This window comes from Mytilus trossulus, chromosome 9 (genome assembly GCF_036588685.1).
Source record: "Mytilus trossulus isolate FHL-02 chromosome 9, PNRI_Mtr1.1.1.hap1, whole genome shotgun sequence".
Classification (NCBI taxonomy): domain Eukaryota; kingdom Metazoa; phylum Mollusca; class Bivalvia; order Mytilida; family Mytilidae; genus Mytilus; species Mytilus trossulus.
The window spans coordinates 51,932,307-51,958,225 of record NC_086381.1 but is presented as its reverse complement, the minus strand read 5'-3'; the positions used below and the strand labels follow the sequence as shown (position 1 = coordinate 51,958,225).

Genomic DNA, 25,919 nt, shown 5'->3' with positions numbered 1-25,919 from the left:
TTGACGGGGGCCTTCGGCTGTTGTCTGCTCTATGGTCGGGTTGTTGTCTCATTCCCCATTTCCATTCTCAATTGTATGTAGATGACGCGTGTAGTAAAAACTAAACAGTTTCATAGTTTTACGATCATGGTCATTAACAAAATATCCAGAGTGGAGACCTCCTTGTATATTTCGACCATTATCATTCTAGATCTGTATCTGTGTCTGTATGAAAACGTTGTAGATACAAGTACTGTCTTTAATACAACGATAAAGAAAGCGCCGTCTATGTATTGACGATGCACGACAGCAGTTTCTGAACGGCTGTCAACGCTCGGTGTTTGCACTACAGTTTCTTCCAGGTGGTTCCATTCAAATACTGTTTTTACGAAAAATTAGTGAGAAAATTGTGTTTTTTTTTTTGCTCGTTGAGATCTCAAAACACTTGGTGTAGTTTTTGATCTGCATGTTTCATCACAACATGTCTTGACTGAAAATTGTTTAACCGTCCCTTGGCAGCATTTCAATGTTTTTTTTGGACGAACTTTTAAAAAGTTCTATAGCACTGAGAAACCATCCCCTCGGCCACCAACTACAGAAATATTAGCCTTTGGCTTGAGCGTTTTAATTGTCTGTATGTCTTGTAGTTTCAGTTTGGTGAGCGTATTTGAGACGCAACCAACTTCTTGGTTGTCGCTGTATTCATTCAAGCGTATATAGATGTTTGTAGATGTGTACTGGTCTCATACTATTGACCATATGATATTTCATTATTGACCTGACCATTGAAATATACATGCTATATGCGGTTTTCTTGCATTCCGATGGACTATATCTCAAATTTCTTATCAGAAATCCTAGTGTTATTTTGTCTTCTTGGCTACGTTGGAAATTGTGATAGTCTAGTTTAAGTCCTCGTTTAGTTTTCATACTCCTTTAGATTTTATTACAAAATACTGCATATTCAATACTGTTTTAATATACAGTATACATCAACCAACTAAGTGACTTATTTAAAATATTTTTTATTCAGATTGTTTTGCAAAGTACAAATATGATATAATAAAACATTTTTATCTTCATTACTCAGGAACCAAATAAATAAAGATTGTTCTTCCATTTGCTTCTTGTATTAAACATCATTAGATAATTACAATATGTTCTGAAATATTCATATTGAGGTTATTATATTAAGGAATAATGGGTGTCAAACCATTTCTCACATTATACATTTAGTCCAAAATTTGTGACCCAGGACGGTATTAGTATAAGTTTTCAAGCACCGTCTTATATTTCATGTATTTAGTCTTATTTTGATTCGGTTAACCAGTAAGTAGAAATTTCCTGCCAAGTGACAGTAATATAGCGGCGAAATTGATAAGGAAGCCCTGCGACACATCTATATATACCTTAATACAGGAAGTGACACACCCCATCCCAGGTTTTAGTGACCAGTTCAGTAAACAAACATGTTTATTTGAGGTCACCTCTTTATAAAACCGAGTCCCTGGTAAACATGCCATATAAAACAAACAAATGTATTTATCTATTTGTTTTCTTTTATATGTATGTAGTGTACATAACTGTTTTAAATTACTTTGGTATATATTCCATATGGCGGTGCACATACTTACAGGAGGCTTATACACCGGAGAAGAAACCGAGCGTCATAATGATCGTTAGCATAATACCACGATGTCATTTCTCGCATTCACATTTAACACATTGACATTTAAAGAAATCGACAAGTTACAAAACATCAATATACATATTGACAATTTACGCATCGACATGTTACAAAACATCAGTATACAAATACACAATTTACAAATCGACATTTAACGAATCGACATTTAAAGAATCGCGAATCATGGCGACAAGTTACAAAACATCAATATACAAATTGACAAATCACACAGTTATGAATTACAAATTGACAAGTTACGAATTAAGAATGTTGACCCCGTTGGCTTTCCATAAAAACATGTGCGCGCTTAGCCGTTTGCATCGTTTGTGTTACAAAGAAATGCACTCCTTGTCAATTTGTTTAAACATCACGTGACAAGTAAACTCTTCCTTACAAAACAAATCAACTTTTTACTAAAACATCTTCCGCATTTGGATTATGATTAAGGTGGAAATATAGCTATATTAAGGTTTGTGAAAGATATCATACAAAGTCTTATGATGATATGTCATATATCTGTAATTTTATAATGAATTCAGATTACTTCTTATAAAATTGATAAAGAAAATGGGGAATGTGTCAAAGCGACAACAGCCCGATCTTAGAGCAAACAACAGCCGAAGGCCACCAATGGGTCTTCAATGTAGCGAGAATTCCTGCACCCGTAGGTGTCCTGCAGCTGGCCCCTAAAAAATATGTATACTAGTACAGTGATAATGGACGTCATACTAAACTCCGAATTATACACAAGAAACTAAAATTAAAAATCATACAAGACTAACGAAGACCAGAGGCTCCTGACTTAGGACAGGCGCAAAATTGCGGCGGGGTTAAACATGTTGATGAGATCTAAACCCTCCCCTTATACCTCTCGCAAATGTAGAAAAGTAAACGCATAACAACACGCACATTAAATTTCAGTTCAAGAGATTTCCGAGTCCGATGTTAAAAGATGTAACAAAAGAAAATAAATAAAATGACAATAATACATAAATAATAACAGACTACTAGCAGTTAACAGACAGGCCAGCTCCAGACCTCAATTAAACTGATTGAAAGATTATGTCTTATTCATATGAATATCAGGCACACTTTCTCCTGTTAGGGGTTTAGTATCATACTATCATAGAATATACGAGAAGAACACAACCTGTGTCATGCCAACCACTGCTATGTTTTTAATAAATGTGTTTAGTTCCGATGCAAAGACCCTATAAGTGAATCAATATTAAAGCAAAATATGCAATCTTTAATGACCTGACAACAGTACACTATCGTAACTATATCCCTTCTTAATCAGTCTGTTTAAAGGTTTTGTAAGCTTTTTAGGTGAATACTGACATTTTTGTGCTTTGTGCTTTGAAAAGAATATTACCATAAAAAATTGGATGCGAAATACCTGAACGTATACGATGTCTGCATGTTGAGTTATATTTACGAATTATTTCCTTATACCGGTGATATATTAATTTAGTAAATATTTTGACCAGTCTGTTGTATCGAAAACCCTGGTGTAATAATTTTTCAGTAATACATAAACTTCTTTCGCTAAAATCTAATACGTTGTTACATAAACGAGCGGATCGTACAAGTTGAGGTATATAAACACCATAAGATGGTGAAAAGGGAACGTCACCATCTAAAAATGGATAATTAACGATAGGAAACGAAAAATCATCTCTTTTATCATAAATTTTTGCATTAAGGTTCCCGTTAACGATATTGATATCAAGATCGAGGAAAGGGCAGTGGTCATTGTTAGTATTAGCTTTATTTCAAGTAAGTTCAACAGGATAATTTTTTTAGTCTACATACTGAAATTGTCATTTTTGAGAGCCAATATATCATCCAAATATCTAAAAGTATTGTTTTTTTTTGTATCAAATATTGTTTCGATGGGTCTTTGCTAATTTTAGTCATAAATTTTAACTCATAACAATACAAAAACAGGTCCGCAATAAGTGGTGCACAGTTAGTCCCCATTGGTATTCCAATAACTTGACGATATACGGAATCTCCAAAGCGAACACAAATGTTATCAAGTAAAAATTCAAGCGCATATATCGTATCAAAGCATGTCCAATTGACATAGTTCTTCTGTTTATTGCTTCTAAAAAATGATATAAAAGAGTTTGAACATATGTTCTCGCATCCTGACTTTTTCAATGCCCAGTTAATTAGGGATGTGATTTTTTTCTTAATAAAAATATGAGGCAAAGTGGTATATAGGGTAGACAAATCAAAACTTTGAATAGATTCAAAATCACCAATATATGCATGCAATTTATCAAGTACTTCGAACGGGTTTTTGACAATCCAAAAGTAATTAATTCCATTATTTTCAATGGCCTTATTTGAACAATTTATTATCAGGTTTTTTATTGTACCAAGTGTACTAGTCAGTAAAACAGACACTTTAGTAGTGGAACAATGGCTTGAAGATGAAATAAATCTATAGTTGTAAGGTTTTTGTGTAGCATCGGAAGCCAGTACGTAGTTGGGACTTTCATAGTATTTGGTTCTGCTTGTAAAGAAGTAGCTAAAAGTTTGTGTTTGTTCATTTGTTACAGATGTCGTTTTTCTGAAAATGAAGTCAGTTGGCATGTTGGTGAATTTGTGATTTCCTTTTGCAGAACCTCTATATAAAATTTACGTCGAACAATAATGATATTATTAGCAGCTCTATCAGCCGGGACAAAAACAAATTCCTTGGCTAGTTCTTTTAGTTTATGTTTTGTCCATTCTTTAAATGGCTTTAACATTATGTATGATGTTTCGAAATTTGACGATTTTACATTACCTATAATATGTTTTAGTATTTGATTTGGTCTGTCATTCTTTGAAGTGGTTATCTCATTACTGGCATTACTTGAGGTAAAAAGAACACGTGACCATTATGTCGGAGAAAATATGTTCTATTTTTAGACCGATTTTCATATGTCGTTTGTGTTATGCCCTTTGGATGAGTATCGCTTTTCATTAAGTAAAAGTTCAAAGTAAAGTTCAAGTTGTTGTCAAGAGTAATTTGGTATGAAAAAGAAAAACAACAGACAAAAATCAGAAAAAAGTAACGGTCTAATTCAGAACAAAACAATCTATGAAAAACAAATACCACACATAAAATAACGACAACCATTGGACTACAGGCCCCTGACTCGGGGCAGGATTATAAAGAAAGTGCACGCGGCGGAGTCTGATATGTATTTAAGCGCTTTACCCCAACATAACCTCGGACTGTAGTGTAACCGCACAACATAAGACGAAAACATAAAGACAATTTTGATTGGGTTCACTCAACATGCTCAATAGATCAGCATGACTGGGTAATATAATATGAATAAATAAGATGTGGTATGATTGACAATAAAACAATTCTCCACAAGAGACCAACTGACACAGATATTAAAAATTATAGGTCACCATATGGCCTTCAACAGTGATCAAAGCCCATACCACATAGTGAGCTATGAAAGTCACAGAAATAATAAATCTAAAACTATTTTAACGAGAAAACTAAAGGCCTAATTTATGTACAAAAAGTGAACGAAAAACAAATACGTAACACATCAACAAACGACAGCCACAGAATTATTTTGGACATACACATACATACATACTGCGATGGGTATAAACATGGTAGCGGAATCCCCCACCCCACCCTAACTGGGGACAGTGGTATAACAGTACAGCATATGAACAAACTATGAAAATCACTTGAAAAGGGCTTAGATATAGGAAGATGTGGTGTGAGTGCCAATGAGACAACTCTCCATCCAAATAACAATTTAAAAAGTAAACCATTATAGGTTAAAGTACGGCCTTCAACACGGAGCCTTGGCTCACACCGAACAACAAGCTATACAGGGCCCCAAAATTACTAGACTATTGTAAAACCATTCAAACGGGAAAACCAACGGTCTAATCTATACAAACATCTTAACTCATTAGATGGATACAAATAGAAATATATCTATCAAACATAAAGAGTGAACATGGCCACGTACTTGTATATCCCATCAACTTAAAGACACTAAGTAATGATCTGAAAGTACTCGAAGTAGTTACCGATAGCTAGTTCAAAGCCACCAACAACTAATAAAAAAAATCAATCGGGGTAAAATTGTGTGCTTCGGATGGGTACGCAGATTCTGCTCAACGTGTGGCATCCGTCGTTTTATTCGTGAAAGTAAACACCCTGTGATTTTGGTGTTATTTAATAAATCACATTCGAAGATGACGAGATGGTGGTTACAAAATCTGGAACATATCATTAGTCACCCGTGAAAGTGATATTAAAAAAAACATTTTTTTTATGCACAAATGATCATTCATGCTAAAAGCATTCGGAGATTTTCTGATTTTATCCAAATAACTTTAAATATCTTAGTATTTTTTTCTTAATTTTGTCTGTCTTTCCCCTATTTCATACCAAATGATTCTGAACTAAAACTTAATTGAACTTTAATTTGAACTTCAAATTAATGGATAGCGGTACTCATCCAAAGTGCATTATACAAATGCACAAATGACATATGAAAATTGGTCTTAAAATAGAACATATTTTCTGAAATGGTCAAGTTGGTTTAACCTCACCAAGTAATTGGATAAACACTTCAAAGAATGACAGAACCTCATCGTATACTGACAGAACACATCATTTGGTGTAAAATCGTTAAATTCTGAAACATCATTACGTACAAAACATGTTAAGTTAAAGCGATGTTAAGAATTGGCAAATCATCATTTCGAAATAACAAAACCACATCATGTAATGAAACAACAACATTACGTCAAGTCACAAACACATCAAGTAATGGTAAAACCACATTACCTAATGACACAACCAAATTAAATAGTGGTGAAACCACATCGAATAATGACAAAACCACATTAATTCATGACAAAGCTATATTAAGTCAATACGAAACCATATCATGTAACATCAAATATCTCAATAAGTAATGACTATTCCATATTGAGTTATTATATCAAAACATCTTTACGTAATGTCAAAACCAAAATCAAAAACTCAAACACATCAAACGAATGGATAACAACGTTTATATTCCTGACTTGGTACAGACATTTTATTTTGTGGAAAATGGTCATTGAACCTAAGCAGATAGCAGTGAAGAATAAATAGCATTAACTTATGTTCGAGGCTAAAACAAAGTTCATTGCAACCACATGGATACAGTATATATTCATTAAAACCAAGGCGAAGAAATATAAACTCCGGTGGTCCTCATTTGCCTCCCATCAGTAGTAAACAATTTTGTTTCCTTCAACAAATTAATGTATGACCTGCATGCACGTTTCGCTTAGAACACGGCTATGATATTAATCCTCCATGTTATTTGCTCTTTAGGATGTTTTCCAATTTCAACGGAAGTAATTTGGCATGTTACCAATAGGTGTATTCACGCTTCATTATAATAATCATACCTGAACGTCATCATTGAACAGGGAACAACTTCTCAGCTTATAATCAGCTTGACTTGACCAAATGGCAATACAAATTATAATAATCCAGACTAAAAATAAGGCGTGTGTTCTATAATTTAGGTACGGACCCGCTATGTCGCGGGTATCGTCTAGTCTCGACGACGACCTGCATAACATTTATATTTTTAGCTTATATTTTTTCCTAACTTATCCTCTATCGACTAACGGTATCAACTTTAAATAGTTAATAAGTACATCCTCAAATAATTAGTTTGGATGTAACGTGTCTTTTGATTTGCTGACGTCGTTTGTTTATCCTATCATAGACTCAATGTTGTCATGTGACCATGACGTCATCAACGTTTTTTCATGATTTACGCCGGTTTTAAATGGTAATTAGAATTAAATTATAAGAAATAACTGTAATATTTCGTCAGTCTATTCGAAATAACATAAAATATATGGTGCGCACCAGAAATGGGTCCGATTACTTTCAATGTAATTGATTAAATTACAATTACTTTGTCATTTGTACGATTAAATTAAATTAATGATTACATCATTTCTGAAGTGTCTGATTAAATTAATGATTACATTGGCAAAGTAATCATGATTACATCTGATTACAATGAATTAAAAAAAAAAACATTTTGCATGATGTGAATGAGTCAACGTTTAATATATAACTTTATCATTTTTTAGAAAGTATTGTGTTTGCTATATTATAAAATGATAACTTCAAACTTCATCTATTTAATAAACCTCAAAAGTTCACTTCATACATACATGAACATTGTGTAACTGGTAACGACCCATTGCACTTTATCATTAATCTCTGAATTATTTTGACTTCAATTGAATATATCTTTATAAAAAGCATTTGCTGTTTGTCTTCTGACATATTCTAGACTTAAATTAACATTTGTTTCAAGGTGCAGTTTATTGGAGTTAAAATATGGATGAAATTGTACCAGTTTAATCAAATTGTAAACAAAATACAAGGGCTCAAAATCATTGCGTTTAACATGTCCAGTCCAAATACATACAAAAAATTGCTTATTTTAAACAAGATATATGTCCAACTTTTAATTAATTTTGTGCTAATTGAATAAATTATCACATGTCTGATTTATCTTTTACCATATATATTGTTTTACAGCTATACTCAGTTGGTAATTGCAATAAAAACAAACCTTAATTGGTTTTCTACATGTCAATTCAAAGATGACAAAAATCACAACATTAACAAAAGATTATAATTAAGGGTTAAAGAAAAGTATTACTTGAATATAACAGTTATTATCAAATATATATGTATGTACATCTTTAAATTGTGAATATACATACAATATCTTTTACTAAGGCCAGAAACATATAATTGCATTATATGTCTCACTTAGGCTATTGATGTCTTTTCAATATATACTGTAACAGTTTATTTTTACTGAAGTATACAAACCAATTGTCATGTTTTATAAAAAAAAAAAGTAAACCAGACTATCTTATTAAACATGTTCAATATAAATTAAATAAGAATAATGAAAAGTTTCCTTTATTGACCATAAACACAGTTTCAGATTTTTTCATTGTAATCAGAATGTAATCATAAAGTAATCAGGATTACAGGGTATTTTGAAAAGTAATTGATTAAATTAAATTACATGTAATCAGATTTTTGGCTGATTAATGATTACAATGATTACTTGAAAAATTGTTATCAATTACAGCTGATTAACGATTACAATTACAATTACCCCAACTCTGGTGCGCACTGTTCAATGACCCGCTACGAGCGTAATTCAGTGTGCACCTCAATTTCTTCATATACAAAAAAATATTACAGTCATTCCTTTAATAGTTTTAAAAAAGTTCTTTTTTCTATAGATGCAAATTAAAAAAAAAGTTATATATGTAAAAAACATTTTTTTAAAATCATTTATTTTGTAGTTAAAATGGTTTGATACATTTCGTGCTTTTGTATTCCATGGACCACGCGCGACATATAAACAACGAGGAGCAAATACGGAGATTTATTTTAATAAGATTGATATTAACGCACTGACGATTAGTATGTATAAGCAGTTTGGCTCAAATAAACTTTTTTACTGCACGACAAGCGGAAAAGAAAAACTGACCGCAAGAGTTGCCTCTCATTTTCTGATAACCGTAATGTTACGACTATCTGCTTTCCACCAGTGATGTGTGTGGCAATTTGGATTTTCGTCAAATTTTTCATAATCTTTACTTGAGGAAAGAAAATAAATTTTACGAATCGATGTATTTAGTAAGGACTTACCTATCAATCATACACTGTAAGATGTGCTTAATCGTCATTAAATATGGAAATAATCAATCTGAAAATGAAAATGTATACATGGATTTATAGGTGAAACGTCATACATCCTTTAAACAGGGAAGAGTTTTGTTGGAAATATCAATAGCGGTTTACAAAATTTAAGCGTACAGCGGAAATGAAAATACTAAATGGATTTCAATTGTACTCGTTCTAGCTATGAATAATAAATATTAGTTGTGTAAATATCGCAATGCTGAACTTATAAGTAGAAATACTGAATACACTTCAAGTCACCGCTATGACTTAGAATATATGTGCTGTCAAAATCAATTTGATATGCGAAATTTTTTTTCACATTTGAATTGAAAGCGATATACATCATATTGACGTTTTAGGTTTTAGCTATCGTTTATTCGAAAACCTTAAGTTATCCATCTGGAAAATTGTAAGAAAGTTCCTGATATTAATGACTCGTCTTTAAATGTCATGGATTACAAGACGAACTATTTCAATGAAGTTTCTGGAGGTATACCAGCTGAATAATCAATATTTTTTACACATAGATGCTCAATGGTTAGAAATATCCCTTTGGTATGTTTTCGTTGTACTTTATCTCCTTTTCATTGATCAGTAACAATTATGTTAAACATTAGATCTGTTTCCTTCCCCATTAGCTCAAGTCAATGTAGAAAAAAACAAACGCACAGCAATACGCACATTAAAACTCAGTTTAAAATAAGTCCGAGTTTTTATCATGATTCTTCCTGTAGATTGTTATATTGGGGCTACATATTTTATCATGTCGGTACTTCCTATGATTAAATCATTTTATTGAAATGCATATGCTAGATATACATGATATATTTCTCGCTGGACATTTACCACCTTTCACTAATCTTTAGTTATCTTCATCCTTTGAGAAGATGAAATCACATTTTAAATATCGTCAAATCACCATAATTCTAAGGGACAAATGTATTTATACAAAAAACTTTTACTTATTGTGGTAATTTAAAATTTTGTCTTTTGCGTCTTATTACTTCAGAATGATGTCGAAATCCGTTCAAACAAAAGTGTGTTTTCCTGTTTTCCATTTTGTCATTGTAGAGGGAGGACGGTTGCATTTCAATTAAGATTGTAATTTGACAAACCAGGACCGAAAGGTGCAAGTTCGAAGTTGACACTAACTCTTATACAAATATCGTTACCACAGACCGATAAATTTTGTATTAATAATGATAAGATTTGAGTAGAATATAGGAACCCAAAAAAATATATAGATGTATTATTCGCTCAGGATTTGAATATTATGGAAAACGTTTATATGATAGGTCGAGAGGACTTCCGGTATATTAGTGACTCTTGACATTTAATAACTCCTCTGAAAAGTGAGTTTTTTTGGTTTTTTTTTCAATTCTAGATGTTGTACATATGGGCAGATCATTTCATGTTAATAATTATCAAAGGTACAAGGATTATAATTTAGTACGCCAGATGGGCGTTTCGTCTGCATAAGACTCATCAGTGACGCTCATATCAAAACATTTATTAAGCCAAACATGTACAAATTTGAAGAGCATTGAGGATCAAAAATCCGAAAAAGTTGTGCCATACAGATTTAAGGTAATCTATGCCTGGGATAAGAAAATCCTTACTTTTTCGAAAAATTCAAAGTTTTGTAAACAGGAAATTTATAGAAATGACCATATTATTGATATTCACTACTGGGCTGGTGATACCCTCGGGGACGAAACGTCCATCCGCAGTGGCATCAACCGAGTAGTGTTAATAGTTATCAAAGGTACTAGGATTATAATTTAGTTAACAGATTTATGCAAAACGACTTAGTGTTCCATATAGAAGCAACCAAAAAATATTATTTATAGACGATCGTCATGTAAAGATAAAAAGAAAGACATGGCATGTTTGCCTATGAGATAACTGTCCACTCCACTAAGAATTGATTTAAATAATTAGTTGCATTTTGGAAAAGTTTACGTTATTGTTTCTATGTCTGCTGATTTTTTTCAACACAATTTACCTATATGAACCTTTATTATGAATCTAAACAAATAAGTGATGGCTGCCAATCTGCCTACCTATCAATGAACGTACAAGAGTTAATATATTTACAAGATTTCAATCTAGTGACGATAGCCGTCATGCTGTCCTTTTAGATACTTCTACTTCTACCAATAATTGACCACCGTCATACAGTTGACTATCCTGCCACTGTTTGGTGTGCGCTTGCAAACTAGACAAGTCCAAAAATAATTTAAACAAAAATGAAAAACATTGTGCTGTACATTTGATTTACAGTCAGGATTCTACTTCGTCAAAATTATCTCCCAATTACGCCAGTTAACTTTCACAATCGTAGAAATGGAAGCTGCCAATTTTGCCCTTGAAAACCGATAAATTTATCCGCATAGCACAATAAAGATCCTTATATGTCATTTGTATTTTAAAAGACAAATACATGTATATCTATAAGCTAATAAGCATCAGTTAATGATGATGTCTGCGTTGTTTCAACTTAAAACTATTGTCTTTTCGATTGTCAGGTAGAATTTTTGAAAATTCATAAACATTTAAAAAGATTCTAATTAAATATTTCGTGGGAGGGCAGACTAGATTTTTGTTAGTGGTTGAAGACTATAAACCTTAGTTATCACACACAACAAAATATTTTTTCGAAGGTATGCATTTTCATCATCTAACTTGAAAGACTGTCGTCAAGTTCTTTTAGTAAAAACAATAGCTATTCGAACACACCTACTCTGTTTTAATGATTCATTAACTAGGTATTTCACTTGACCCATATATTTTATCTTTTAGTACTGTGATTTTTTTATGTTATAAAGTCAACCTGTAGCTTTAATATATAACTAGAGGCTCTAAAGAGCATGTGTCGCTCACCTTGGTATATGTGAATATTAAACAAAAGAAGCAGATAGATTCATGACGAAATTGTGTTTTGGTGGTGGTGATGTGTTTGTACATCTTACTTTACTGAACATTCTTGCTGCTTACAATTATCTCTATCTAAAATAAACTAGGTCCAGTAGTTTTGGTGGAAAATGTTAGTAAAAATTTATGAAAATTGTAAAAAATTGACTATAAAGGACAATAACTCCTTAGGGGTCAATTGACCATTTCAGTCATGTTATCTTATTTGTAAATCTTACTTTTCTGAACATTATTGCTGTTTACAGGTTATCTCTAACTATAATAGTATTCAAGATAATAACCAAAAACAGCAAAATTTCCTGAAAATTACCAATTTAGGGGCAGCAACCCAACAACGGGTTGTCCGATTCATTTGAAAATTTAACAGCAGATAGAAATTGACCTGATGAACAATTTTATTATGTTAGATTTTCATAATTTTTTTATTACTTTCACTACCTGGAGTGATTATGTCTTTAAGGGCATACCATACAGTTTCGATCCAATATTGAAAATTTGCATGTAGGCTATTTTTGGCCTGAATAAATCAAATATGTAGTACAAAAATACATACCTTCATTATACCTTTTTGAGTAAAATGAGGTCTAAATTTTAAATAATTGCTCAAAAATCGGATTTGTGGACGTAATTTTCCTTCCGACAGAAATACTTTTTTTTTTGTTTTAAAAGATAAACACAAGCTGTTTAAATTATTTGTAAGCTCTGTTATATATAAATGTCATTAAAATTTGTGCATTCGTTTTATCAAATAACTAATTGTTATAAAATGTTCACGAATGAAGAAAAAAACTTCATTTTTTTGCTGTACATTAATCAAATTTAAAAAAAAAATTCCACTATTTACGTATTCATAAAAATTGGCACACGTAATCTTCCCACGAAATCAAACCAATAGGCATTCTAAAATAGAGGGGTCCATGAACTCATTTTCACGAAAAGAAGTTTGAATGATAAAGAAGTTATAGTTTGAAGTCGCAAAAAAAAACCAATTTACGTTAGCAACGTCATTATCTCCCCTGTTACTGTTTATCGTATGTCCTTAATATATCCCCAGTTTGACTTGCGTATTTGTGTCTGTATCTCACGTTTCAGTTCTTTGTAATTAGAGAGTTGGTATTTGTGTTATTTGATTTATTTTCCTTTTATATGTTCTGTCTTTCTTCCTTATAAGTCTATGGATATTTGTTGTTATCCATGCACAAATTTTTTTAGCTGTTTTGTGTGGAATATTTCTTTTTAAGCTATCGTCAGTTGTTTTACAGAGCATTTCTAATAAGACCTCAGCGTTGACATTTTTAAGAATTAATGAAGTAATATTTGCTTGTTAACTTTTAAGGTCATTTTTTTCATTTTCCCATTTTGCCTTCTTGAAGGGTGGGATCTCTCTTTTTTTTTAGTTGATTTTTGCTGGTATCTTATTGACCTATGTTTAGGCGATGTCATGATCAGATATCCCTGGCGAAAACTTAGTTCTCCAACAACTTTCAGGGTAGTTTGTAAGTATGAGGTCTAAGATGTTTGATCCTCTTGTTGGTTCTTCAACTTGTTGTGCTTGGCCATAATCGTCTAGTATATCGGTGATTTTATGATGTATATTGACATGTTGGGTGTAAGGCTTCAGCTGTTTTGTTTTCCAGTACCAGCGAGGTTAGTTGAAATCTCCTGCTGCTATAATAAATAAGTTATTTTATACTGGTAGCTTTGTCTTTTCTACGATCGAATTGCATATATCCTCCTCGCTAGATGTTTTAGGATTGTAATAAGTATGATGTCAGGTAGATAGCTTTGTGATCAACAAGTTCTTGTTTACACCATACTATTTCGCAATCAGTGTTTAATTCTGGAACAGGTGAGTTGATGAGATTGTCCCTAAATGCTATAAGGACCCCTCCACCATTTAAGTTTCGGTCATTTCTATAGATATTGTAACCAGGAGGAAAGATTTGGTTGCATAGCCAAGTTTCTGTTCCAAAGAAGATATCAGGTTTTGTACCGCCTAGCAAGTTGTGCAATAGGCCTTGTTTGGTTTTAATGGACTGAAAGTTTACATTTAGCATCCGTAAGGTGTTTTGCTCTTTTGATTTATGCTTTTTGGAATTATCTGGCGTTGATGAATGTACTGGTTTTAAATTTCTAGGTGGAACGGGGCTTTCAAATGTTACACTGGAATGTTGATTAATTTATATTCGTTGTAAACAACTTTCGTGAAATGAAGAAACACTTATATTTTGGTTGATAATTGTTTTCGTGGTTATGAGAAAGACTACACATAAAAGGCTGTTGAAAATTTATAATAAGTTTGATAATGTTTTTATGAATCATCTGCAACAACAAAATACACGAACATTGGTATTCCTTGAATATTCATAAATTCACAGTAATATTAGACATACAAAACTAACTAGTTTTTCCATGTGTTTTGTCGTATAAATATCTTAATTTTTATACCGGAAGTTTAAACTCCAATATCCTACGCGAGCTGTATATTGTGAAAATGTGTCCTCATTCTATAATACACAGGGAAAACAATTGTGTCCGTGTGTTTACAATATTTTCTCGCATGTTCGTGTAAGATATATACGGACGAATGTAATTAAAATAATCTCATTTGAACTTTTGTCTGTTTTATATACTAATTATAAAAGGCGGAGGCATGAAGCAAACACTTTTTTGTTATTTATATGATGACTTTGAATAATTATTTTAGGAATTATATTATCTCATTGATGTAGATGTTTACCTGTTCAAATATTTTTTATGTTTACTTTTGATGTAAACATCTATCATAGTGTTTTACTTTAACATGATTATTTTGATTTAAAGATATAGCAATGATTTCCAGCTAGTAAATAACATTAACATTATTATTTCGTGAAAAACAAAACCATCATCTATTCAAAATATTCATGATAAATGCCTTAGTACGTAAATTATAACTATTTATGTATTGACATATTTCTGTGTCAATTAGTGATCTATTAAACAAAATTTCGTCACAAGATGTCCTGCATTTCAAGACTAGCCACCTACACGAAAAACAAATGCTTTTACCTTAACCGTATTTGGCACAAATTTTTCGGAATTTTGGATCCTCAATGCTCTTCAACTTTGTACTTGTTTGGTTTTATAAATATTTTGATATGAGCGTCACTGATGAGTCTTAAGTAGACGAAACGCGCGTCTGGCGTACTAAATCATAATCCTGGTACCTTTGATAACTATTTACACTGCAAACTTGGCGAATAATTGTTTGTTGATTTAACTCTGTTTTTACATACAACATGAGTGTACCAAGTCAGGATTGCAATTGATGTTATACATTCATTCGATCTGTTGAGCTTTTGCTTTTGCAATTTGATTGCCTTTTTAATTTTCTCTGCGTTCAGTATTTTTATTATTTCACTTTTTACATCTTATTGTAATAAAAAGGATCATGTCCCCTCCGTCGATTTTCTTTAAATTATTTCAGAAGTCTATCTTTACTGGACAAAATATTAGAGTAAACTTATTGATATGACATAGGATTTTAATCACTTGCTGTTTCTAGAAGATTTGCCCATTTGAGTAGAACCATAACAAAACTTGAGGAGGTTTTATTAGATCATTGAAAATATGAAATAAAACATATCAATCAGGTTTACTGCACATGAGCCAATACCAATTATTTAATATACATGATTAGGGGCAGGGTTTTAAGCTAGCAGATAACTTGGTAGCTGTAACACCTTAATAATGGCCTGATACTCTTGACATTTAGAATGGTTGTATGTTGGTATTATGTGCATTAAAACCGTGATGGAATTATGTACAATAAATTGATTGCAACTCATTTGATTTAAAAATAGTTATCAAAGGTACTATGATTATAATTTAGTACGTCAGACGCGCATTTCGTCTACATAAGACTCATCAGTGACGCTCATATCAAAATATTTATAAAGCCAAACAAGTAAAAAGTTGAAAAGCATTGATGATCCAAAATTCCGAAACGTTGTGCCAAATACGTACTGAGATGACCGCTGAAGTCAAATTTGAGGTATAAGTCTAAAAATGAGGCAAAGGAAGTCGTGCCGGTTAATCATGTATTTCCAAGTTCTGGATGAGATCACCACCAGTTTTTGGTGGGGTTCGTGCTGCTCAGTTTTTGGTTTTCTATGTTGTGTCTTTTATACTATTATTTGTCTGTTTGCCTTTTTAATTTTTTGCCATGGTGTTGTCAGTTTATTTTAGATCTATGAGTTCGACTGTCCTTCTGGTATATTTTGACCTTCTGGTTGTTCTTATGTTTTAAGAGACCAAAAGAATAACCATAGAAGAAGGAAAGCATAGACTATCTTTTAAATCAGTGCTCATATTTTAGAGAGATTTGCACTCTTCCGTTATTTGGTAAGTTTGCTAGGATATAAATAGTAACTAATATATAAGTGTTCAATACCGTGAAAGTACATGTGTGTGTAAAATTAAGTATGTTTTAATTAACTGGTAACAAAATCAATATTTAAACCAATTTATACCAATAAAATCAATGTTCATAGATTTAATTAGATTACTGAATAGGTAAACTTTTATAGCAAGTTTACATGTATTTCAAGGATTTAAAGTCTATCCGTGCGTTTTTCAATTTCCAGTCATCTTATTTATTCCCAGATTCCATCAACGTACGTATTTCATAGAACTAAGATTTTTTTCGGTCCTGTAACTTAAAAGACAAGGAGGTAATAAACACATATAATTTTTAATTTCAAAATGACACCATAAAAACAAATGGAGGAGCTATGATCAGTGCCATTAACCGCAGTCACACTTGACCTCGAACGCAGAACGATTTGTGAAAGTTGCAAATTTTGACGATCGTAGACCGACCGTGTAGATCTAAATAAATTGGTAAAACATTCGTAATGACGCATTCAAGATAGTGACGAGCGTGGCAAACTTTGAACATGTTCAAAACAATCGTGGTACAGTCTTGTCGAAATCAGGTCGTAATAGAAGCGTAGTGATTGCACAGTAAGGCCGTGATAAGGTTGCAAAGGTCGCTGAACCATCGTAGCGAGAGCGTAGTGAAAGCACGATTCTAGTATGCAGCGACGTTACAACACAGCGACGTTACTACAGCCTCACTACGACCATCGCGTTCTCATCGCGACCAAAGCGACCAAGTTCGTGGCTTTGCCAAAGTCTACATACAAGCCTAAATACATTTTGTACAATTTGTCATTCGTTGAACATTTAATTTAGTATGAATAATGAATAATAGAAGGAATGACACAGTATTTACATGCTACACGATGTTGACGTTATTGCTGAGAGCGTACTAATGTCGCGGTATGAACGTAGTATAATTGTGTTAAGAACGTGCTAAAATATCAATAATAGCGTGGTAAAATCGTGTTGCAATCGGATAATTTGTGGTATGGTCGTAGTGAGAACGTGATGAACTTAGTAAGATCATGATAATCGTAGTGAGGTCGCAGAAAAGCGTAATGAGAACGTGGTAAACTCGTAGTGGGATCGTTTTAGAAGCGTCATGAGGACGTTGTATCATCGTGAAAAAGTTACATTTTCATGCCGTTGATATCGCGACCTCACCACGATCTGAATTTATTTATGATCGCGATGGGCGCGGTGCAATCGTGGTCTAGTATGACTGTGGCTTTTTCTGGCAACTCAAGAGCTTTAACTATAGAAATTCTTCGATCTATTGAAAATAATGTTACTTTTATCGATAAATGAAGCCATTATGATATGGACATTAAGCCATTAAGGAACAAACAGAATTATCTATAATGCCACTGTTGGGCCATAAACATGTTGAACTTGATATATTTGATCTAAGCATGGCAATTTTACATTTAATTTTGCTGGGAAGAGTATAGCCAGCACATTTTGTCACAGGCTGTTGACAAAATTATACGAGGAGCGACTAACCAAAAAGATGTATGACTAAATAAATATCACTGGATCAGTCATTGTGTAGCATTTTTATCTTTATGGGCTAAGCCTCGGTCCATTGAAAAGATTTTAATAAAGCTATTTAACAAATTTAATACATTTCGACAAAATAAAAAGGTATATTGATATATATTAGACTAATGTCTAAAATCCATGTTAAGTATTCATATATTAGAAATACTTTTTCATATTTGAATTTAAGACGTCCTCTTCTATCAAACTTGGAAATATAATTCCGTTCACACTCTAGTGGCTCAATAAAATCGAAATATCACTAGAGGTAAAACTCTTTGTGCAATTTTTAAACTTTCTTCTTTTTAGATAAAAAGTCAGAGTGGAATACACTATTTGAAGAGTGTCAAAGATTATAATAAGTAAAATGGTAAACTTTCAACAATAGTAAACATGGTATTGCAGAACTCGTACATCATTATAATGTATTTTTCAATAGGTATATTTTTTTAATCTATTCACGCCTTTCTTTTCAATAGTAAAGTTTAAGTATCATTACATTAAAAAAAAGATTACGCATACAACGGAACTATAGAAATTTTGTAATTGGATATTTTTGTAATTAAAGTTAGTTTTCCTGTTTATGTTAGAAAAAAAATACAACATTCAATAATGAGCAAAACAAATACCACATAGTCAGTTATAAAATGTCCCGAAATGTCAAAGTTTAAATATTTCAATCGAGAAATGTTACTGTATCGGCTACTTTCATATCCAAAAATCTAAGATCGTGAAAACTATTCGCTTTTTATTGTTTCGGTCAACAAATGCAAGTCTTTATGTTGACTGTATAACTAACACTTGTTTAGTGCCGATATGATAAATTCTTTCATAACAGTTCTTTTGTTAGGAACACACACCCTGTTAATGAAGTTCTTGCAGTGAAAACATGCTAATGCATGACGATTTTCTAAATTTTACGGACGCCATCACGAGTTGGTTGACCGTTATGGAATAACCGTTTCACAAATGATATCGGATATGTTCCTTACGTTGTAACTAAAATCCCCTCCATTTCATGAATGTGACCTACCGAATGAGACTATTTACCGGATTTATCATCACATAAGCAATACGACGGGTGGCACATGTGGAACAGGATCCAATTAACCTTCCGGAGCACCTGAGGTCACCCTTTGTTTTTGGTGGGATTTGGGTTTCTTATTCTGTAGTTTTCTATGTTGTGTCATGTATACTATTGTTTGTCTGTTTGTCTTTTTCATTTTTAGCCATAGCGTTGTCAGTTTATTTTCGATTTATGAGTTCGACTGTCACTCTGGTATCTTTCCGCACTCTTTTAATTGAGATATGTAAATGCCATACGATGGAAAAGAGAAATGAGAAGATAACAACTTGAAAAGTTTGAATAATTTTTTTTGTCATAGATTCTAGTTTTAGACCGTCCATCTGCGTTAATATCGAGGGAAAATTCAAAATATGTAGCAGACCTTTTATCTATAGTCTGTCTTTCTAAGTTGTTATGTTACACTATTGTTTCAGATAAGGGTGAAGGTTTGTATAAATGAAAATATTTAAACCCGCTGTATTGAAGCCACGAATTGATTTTCAATAGTTGTCGTTTGTTGATGGGGTTCATACGTGTTTCTCGTGACCAGTTTTTAAAAGATGATTAGACCGTTGGTTTTCCCGTTTGAATTTTTTTGCACTAGATATTTTGAGTCACTTATAACTTGCTGTTCGATGTAAGCCAATACCGTATTTTGACCTATAATGGTTTACTTTTACAAATTGTGACTTGGATGGAGAGTTGTCTCATTGGCAGTTACATCACATCTTCTTATATCTACCACCTTCTAATTTGGTAATATTCTATTTGCTATACACACCGGTTTTGTTGGAGCTAATGCGATTCTCATTGTTTAAACCATTACCGTGATTTCATGCCTATTCATTTACAGTCGATTCTTTTTTTTAGAATCAACGCTTCCTACATCTATCGTTGAAATGAACTCATCAAATTATATTCAAGTGTTTCCTTTGTATGCCTAATTTTATTAAGTTTCAATTGGCTAATTAAATGATTTCTGTTTACTCAAGGAATTAAATCAAACACTTATCTTCAACTTTTGGAATGTGTATTTGCCTTCACTTAGAATCAAAGTCCTCCTAGAAATCTTGAAACACAACGACGAAGCCTCTCGGCTACCAATGGTTTGCACTTTACATGTCTATTTTTAAATTTGTTATGTACAAGTTATCATTTTGTACAAATTATAATTTATACAAATAAAATTTTACAAATTATAATTTATATTTTGTCTATGTACGAATTGTAATTTGTACTAAATGTACAAAAATGCACTTACAACTTGTACAACAATTTATAGTATGGGTTTTGTTATAAAAAATTATACACATTATATAAAAAAAAATTATATACCCAACTTAAATATGATTTTCGACATATACCTTGTTAAAATTACTACAGCTGTTCCATCCAATGCAATACCAAAGTTCTCCAGATTGAATTATTTCACATAAGGTATGTCACTGTGGCCAATTTCTATCATACTATCAAAATTGCCATTGGGGCCAATTTTTATTATAATATCAAAATTGTCACTAGAGCCAATTTTTATTAACCTATCAGAATGTCATTTGAGGCAATTTCTATTTTATTATCAAAATTAACTGGCATGCATGTATTATTAACATTTCCTGTCTCCATCTGGGTGTTTAAGATTTTTGTAAATTAGGTTAACATGTATTGAGGATATTGAATATACATGCTATAATGTGCATCAATGCTTTTTTATAGCAAAATCAGTAATTTTAATTATTATACAAGTTATAAGTTAATTTTGGTCAAACTTTGTATAAATCATAATTTGTACAAGCCCTTTTTGTATAAAGTCAAAATACAAATTATAATGTGTACAATTTCTTTATACAAATTATAATTTGCACAAAATGATAACGTATACACCGCATATATATAAACGAACATATGATACACATCGGTACAACAGACACACATGGTTTATACCTTAGTATATACATAAAAGACAATTGTATAAGTTAGTAGCCGTGAGGCTCATAATAGAGTCAAGTTAGAAATAGAGACTTGTCGGTTAAGGTTTGAATGTCTATATTCTCTATCTTGTCCATATTCTTTAGTTATCATTTTTCTTATTTTGTATTTTATTTTAGATATTATTGTCATAAATGTTGGTTTTTCCTATTATTTCATTTTTGAGGAAAAAACATAAATTTTACCATTTATGTTTAATCGATTTATAATGATTTCGTTGTTTTACTACATGTCTTTATAAATGTTTATTCGCAAATAACCATTCGAGTGAATTGTGATGTGTCTAGAAATGTGTTTCTTGCTAGTAATTACATTAACATACTTATATACTTTAAAATAAGTTCAAATATGTCTCATTTAGTAAATTACGAATAATAATCAGATCCATAACTATTTAAAGACAGACGTCTTATGTTATATTTGTATTTTTAACGAATTAGTTGCGAACTTTTATTTATCAATGTATCGTTGAACATGATCACAGGATAAGTTTTACTCAATCACAATATCTGTTCATTCAGAAAAGGCTTCAATTATGAAAAGACATAAACACAAAATTGTAAGCAATAGATTCAATGAATAAGCGTTGATTCATGAAAAATAAACAATTGTCCTTATGGTTTCTTTTTCAAGAATCAACGCTTATTCATTGTATCTATAATACCTCTGTTTGTCACACTCATTTGATCTTTTCCTTGTAATTTTACGAGATTTGAACATTGATAAACTACTGTTGTCTTCATGTTTTCATTAAATATGTCCAGAGCTTGAACATGTTGTGTTATTCCATTGACGAAAAGAGCCTTTTTTGTATTGGTCAAGACCGAAAAGCTGTATTTAATTCTATATTTAAATGCGATCAGTATTACACATGTTGATTTTCATTATAAGGGCTGATTAATGATTTCATTTAAAAATTTTGTAAAAGATAGATCGTACGTTAATATTTAATGTTATATTTAAAACAAATTCGTTGACACTGAATATAACTAAGCTTTTCTTATATCATTGTGTTGTTGTGGATATGCCTGATAACGAGTGCATCTTTTGGTCTTTATAAAGTCCGGTTTACGATAAAAGAATGATAATTTTACTACAAATAGATCACAAGTTCTTGAGGGCAACATCCATCTGCAAAAGCATTCTTTCGATCTAACTATTAAATCAAATGCTAAATCAACCTCCATTTGATGTTCATAATAGGTAATTGAATAATTTCATACCTATAGGTTGTTTGACGACATTGCAAAAGCTAACAAGAACATCGTTTGTCGTGTTTACTGTTTTCATAGTTTCAAATTTAAATGCAGAAAAAGATTCATGTTCAGGTTAGTATAAGTCTATGTATTACATTAAACATTTATATTTATCCGAGTTTTCAATATGTTAACACAAGTGTTATAGATAATCTGTTTAAATTTTGTAGAACAACATGAACTACAAAGAATCTATAATCAGTTGTTTAAAACATAATTTGAAGTATGATTATATCCCTTTACTAAAAACATTGTTTATAAGATAGCATGACCAGACAAGTTTATCTAAGCGAGAAAAAAAAATCCGACGATCTGAGCTGAACAATCATAGTATAGAACTAGTCGTAACTTTTAGTAAAAAGAAGATAAAAAAAAAGAAATTCCTTTGCTTTGGATTTTGTCAAATGCTTGTGAGATTTTGTGCCATAAACAACTTTTAATATATATATTACATATATATATGACTTTTTCAACCTTTTTAATCTCAAAATGATTTTGTTTCTTAAGTATTTTGGCAGATTTTATCACCTCTAATTTTGGGGAATGACATCCAGCTGGTTTGCACAGCGACTGGCAAAAAGTGCACTGGAACTTTTCAGTGGGACGGTGGACCACAAAAAGAAACCGGTTTTATAACATTTGATAGTACTGTTAGTGACCTTTCAAAATATTCACTAGACCGTAAACAGAAAGGACACTATACTCTAACTATAAAGAATTTGACAGAAAGAGATTTAAATATTTCATACACATGTCATTGTGGATTTTATCACTTCGAGAATGTTCTACGCAATGGTGAGTATTGACTTACTTCTGAATTTAATGTGAACAATAACAGATATGAACGTTTGTTGTATTTTATTTTTCACAATAGAAGTGTATTTAAAAAAGATAACTTGTAATGAATAACTGCGAGTAATCATTAAATGACAACACAAAAATCACATTAGTTATGACGGTGTTCGATCTTATCAACTGTACTTATTTCCTCAAAAAAAGGTGTGACCAACTTCACAAATTACCCTCAGTTTTAGGTTGGGTTCGAGTCGCGTAGTCTTTAGTTTTCTATGTTGTGTCCTATTATTTGTCTGTTTGTCTTTTCTTTGTTAGCCATGGCGTTATCAGTTTGATTTTTTCGATCTATGAGTTTTACTTCCCTATGGTATCTTTTGCCCTTCTTTTATTATAACACCAAAAGATGTCATGACGCTGCATACAATTAATGCGTCTGTGTTTTCATATATGAATGTCATGTCAAAAACTGCTTAAAATGCTGCTACAATGGAGTAAGTTTAAGAAGAAGATAAAAAGAACCATTTTTAAGATTATAGCGCCATTAATATTTGCATTTGTCATGATAGTTTATAAAAAAATCCAAATAACAATGGAAATTAAAGACAGTTTACTGTTTAATACCAAATGTCTCATTCGTCTAGTGATTTTTCTTACCATGGAAACTGAGAATCCACATAAAGGTAGAAAATTATCAGTATACTGTTGCCTTATATGATGTTGAACGTAACGACTAGATCATAATTTTTAATTTCTTTTTCGTAATAAGAAATGAAAAGACAAGTTGAATAAATAAGTTTGTTTATTTATAAAACGTGCAAATGGTGTGTTTATTTAATATTTTAATTACAGAAGCATACAGTTTAATGATTGAGGGCCCATTGATATTGCACGAAGGTGCCAATTTGTTTGCTAATACATCCGTTTTATCTGGAGGTAGGCCTATCAATGGTACCTGGATTTTCAAACGTTTCAGCTCGACCAAAGACGAACAAATTAACATCGATGATAGGTTTTCGGAAACAAGAGACGATAATGGACACAGACTTCACATTAAGTCGTTGGAAAGAGAAGACTTGAACAAGACTTATAAATTTATATATCAGTCTCTTGTTTTTAGAAAAGATTTATCAGAAAGTATTGTTTTGGACGAACAACATAAACAAACGGGTAGGGAAAAAATTAAGACATAGCTGATTTTTATACATATATATATATATATGTATATAATCTAAAGGAAGCATTACCTTACTATTTGAAAATACGTTTATGCAGCAGAATACACGTAAACCCTTATTTGACTATTTTCCCTTTTTTTTAGCACCATTTGTATATAGATGCATAAGTTGTTGTTCCAGAGAAATTTGACAGTATGATTTTTTCTTGAAATAAACTGTTTTAATTCAACTATTATCATAGGAACCAAAAACGTCTTCACCAACAATTTTTCCCTAATAAAAAGCACAATCGTGCGTTGCAAAAAAGTATAAGTTAGACATAATGTAGAACAGTTACTACGCATAGTTGTACAGCAATACTATTTAGTAACAGTTTAAATTTATTAATAGGAAAATCAGGTTCAATACTGAAAAATAATATTTTCAAAGATTTGATAACAGTGATTAATAGATAACTTTTAACTATAAGAGTATTTAAAGATCTAGAATGGTATGCGAATTGTATCTAGATTGACAACATCACATCTGAACTTCAAAACCAATATGTTGTATTAAAGAAATGGTGAAGTAAAACACTTAATATTTTTGGCCACGAAATTCATGAGTGAATAGTTTACAAGTAAATAATATAATAAGAGGAATAAGACAATTCTGCACAAGAGACAAAAATAACACAGAAATGAACAACTACAAGTCATCGTACGGCCTTCAACAATTAGCAAAGCCCATACCGCATAGTCAGCTATAAAAGGCCCCGAAATTACAATGTAAAACAATTTTAAACGAAAAAACTAACGGCATAATTTTTATAGAATACTTTCATTGAAATATAAAAAAAAGTTACTACAATCACGGGCAAAACAAATGAATTGATATGTATAAAAACGTAAAATAAAACCAAAGAAACAATAACGTCTACAAAATTTGCCATAGGGAACAACCAATCGTCCCTTTGTTGTTATGTTTTGAACATAGTTTTTCGGCGTGAAACTAATATATAAAGAGAATAACTGTTGATATTTGATTTACCAAACTTTATCAACCGTGTAGTTTTGAAACTGTCATCACAGTAAAAGGGTTAACACTATAAAACCAGGTTTAATCCCCAATTTTCTACATTTGAAAATATCTGTACCAAGTCAGGAATATGACAGTTCTTGTCAATTTGTTTTAAATGCGTTTTGTTATTTGATTTTGCTATTTGATAATGGACTTTCCGAATTGATTTTCCTCTAAGTTCAGTATTTTTGTGATTTTACTTTTTATCCATCTTTAGCCATTCATACATTGGTGATATGTT

At 31.6% G+C, this 25,919-nt stretch overlaps 1 protein-coding gene across 1 annotated transcript in view; it reads left to right on the top strand.

The window, feature by feature from the left end:
• The window catches only part of LOC134684744 (uncharacterized), a 118,676-nt gene extending 94,042 nt beyond the window's left edge, over positions 1–24,634 (top strand). Inside the window, exons 8-9 of the mRNA XM_063544051.1 lie at positions 23,157–23,444; positions 24,294–24,634. Of these exons, the coding sequence (XP_063400121.1) occupies positions 23,157–23,444; positions 24,294–24,634 (629 nt within the window). The remainder of the gene's footprint in view (positions 1–23,156; positions 23,445–24,293) is intronic.
• Positions 24,635–25,919: the final 1,285 nt, after the last annotated feature.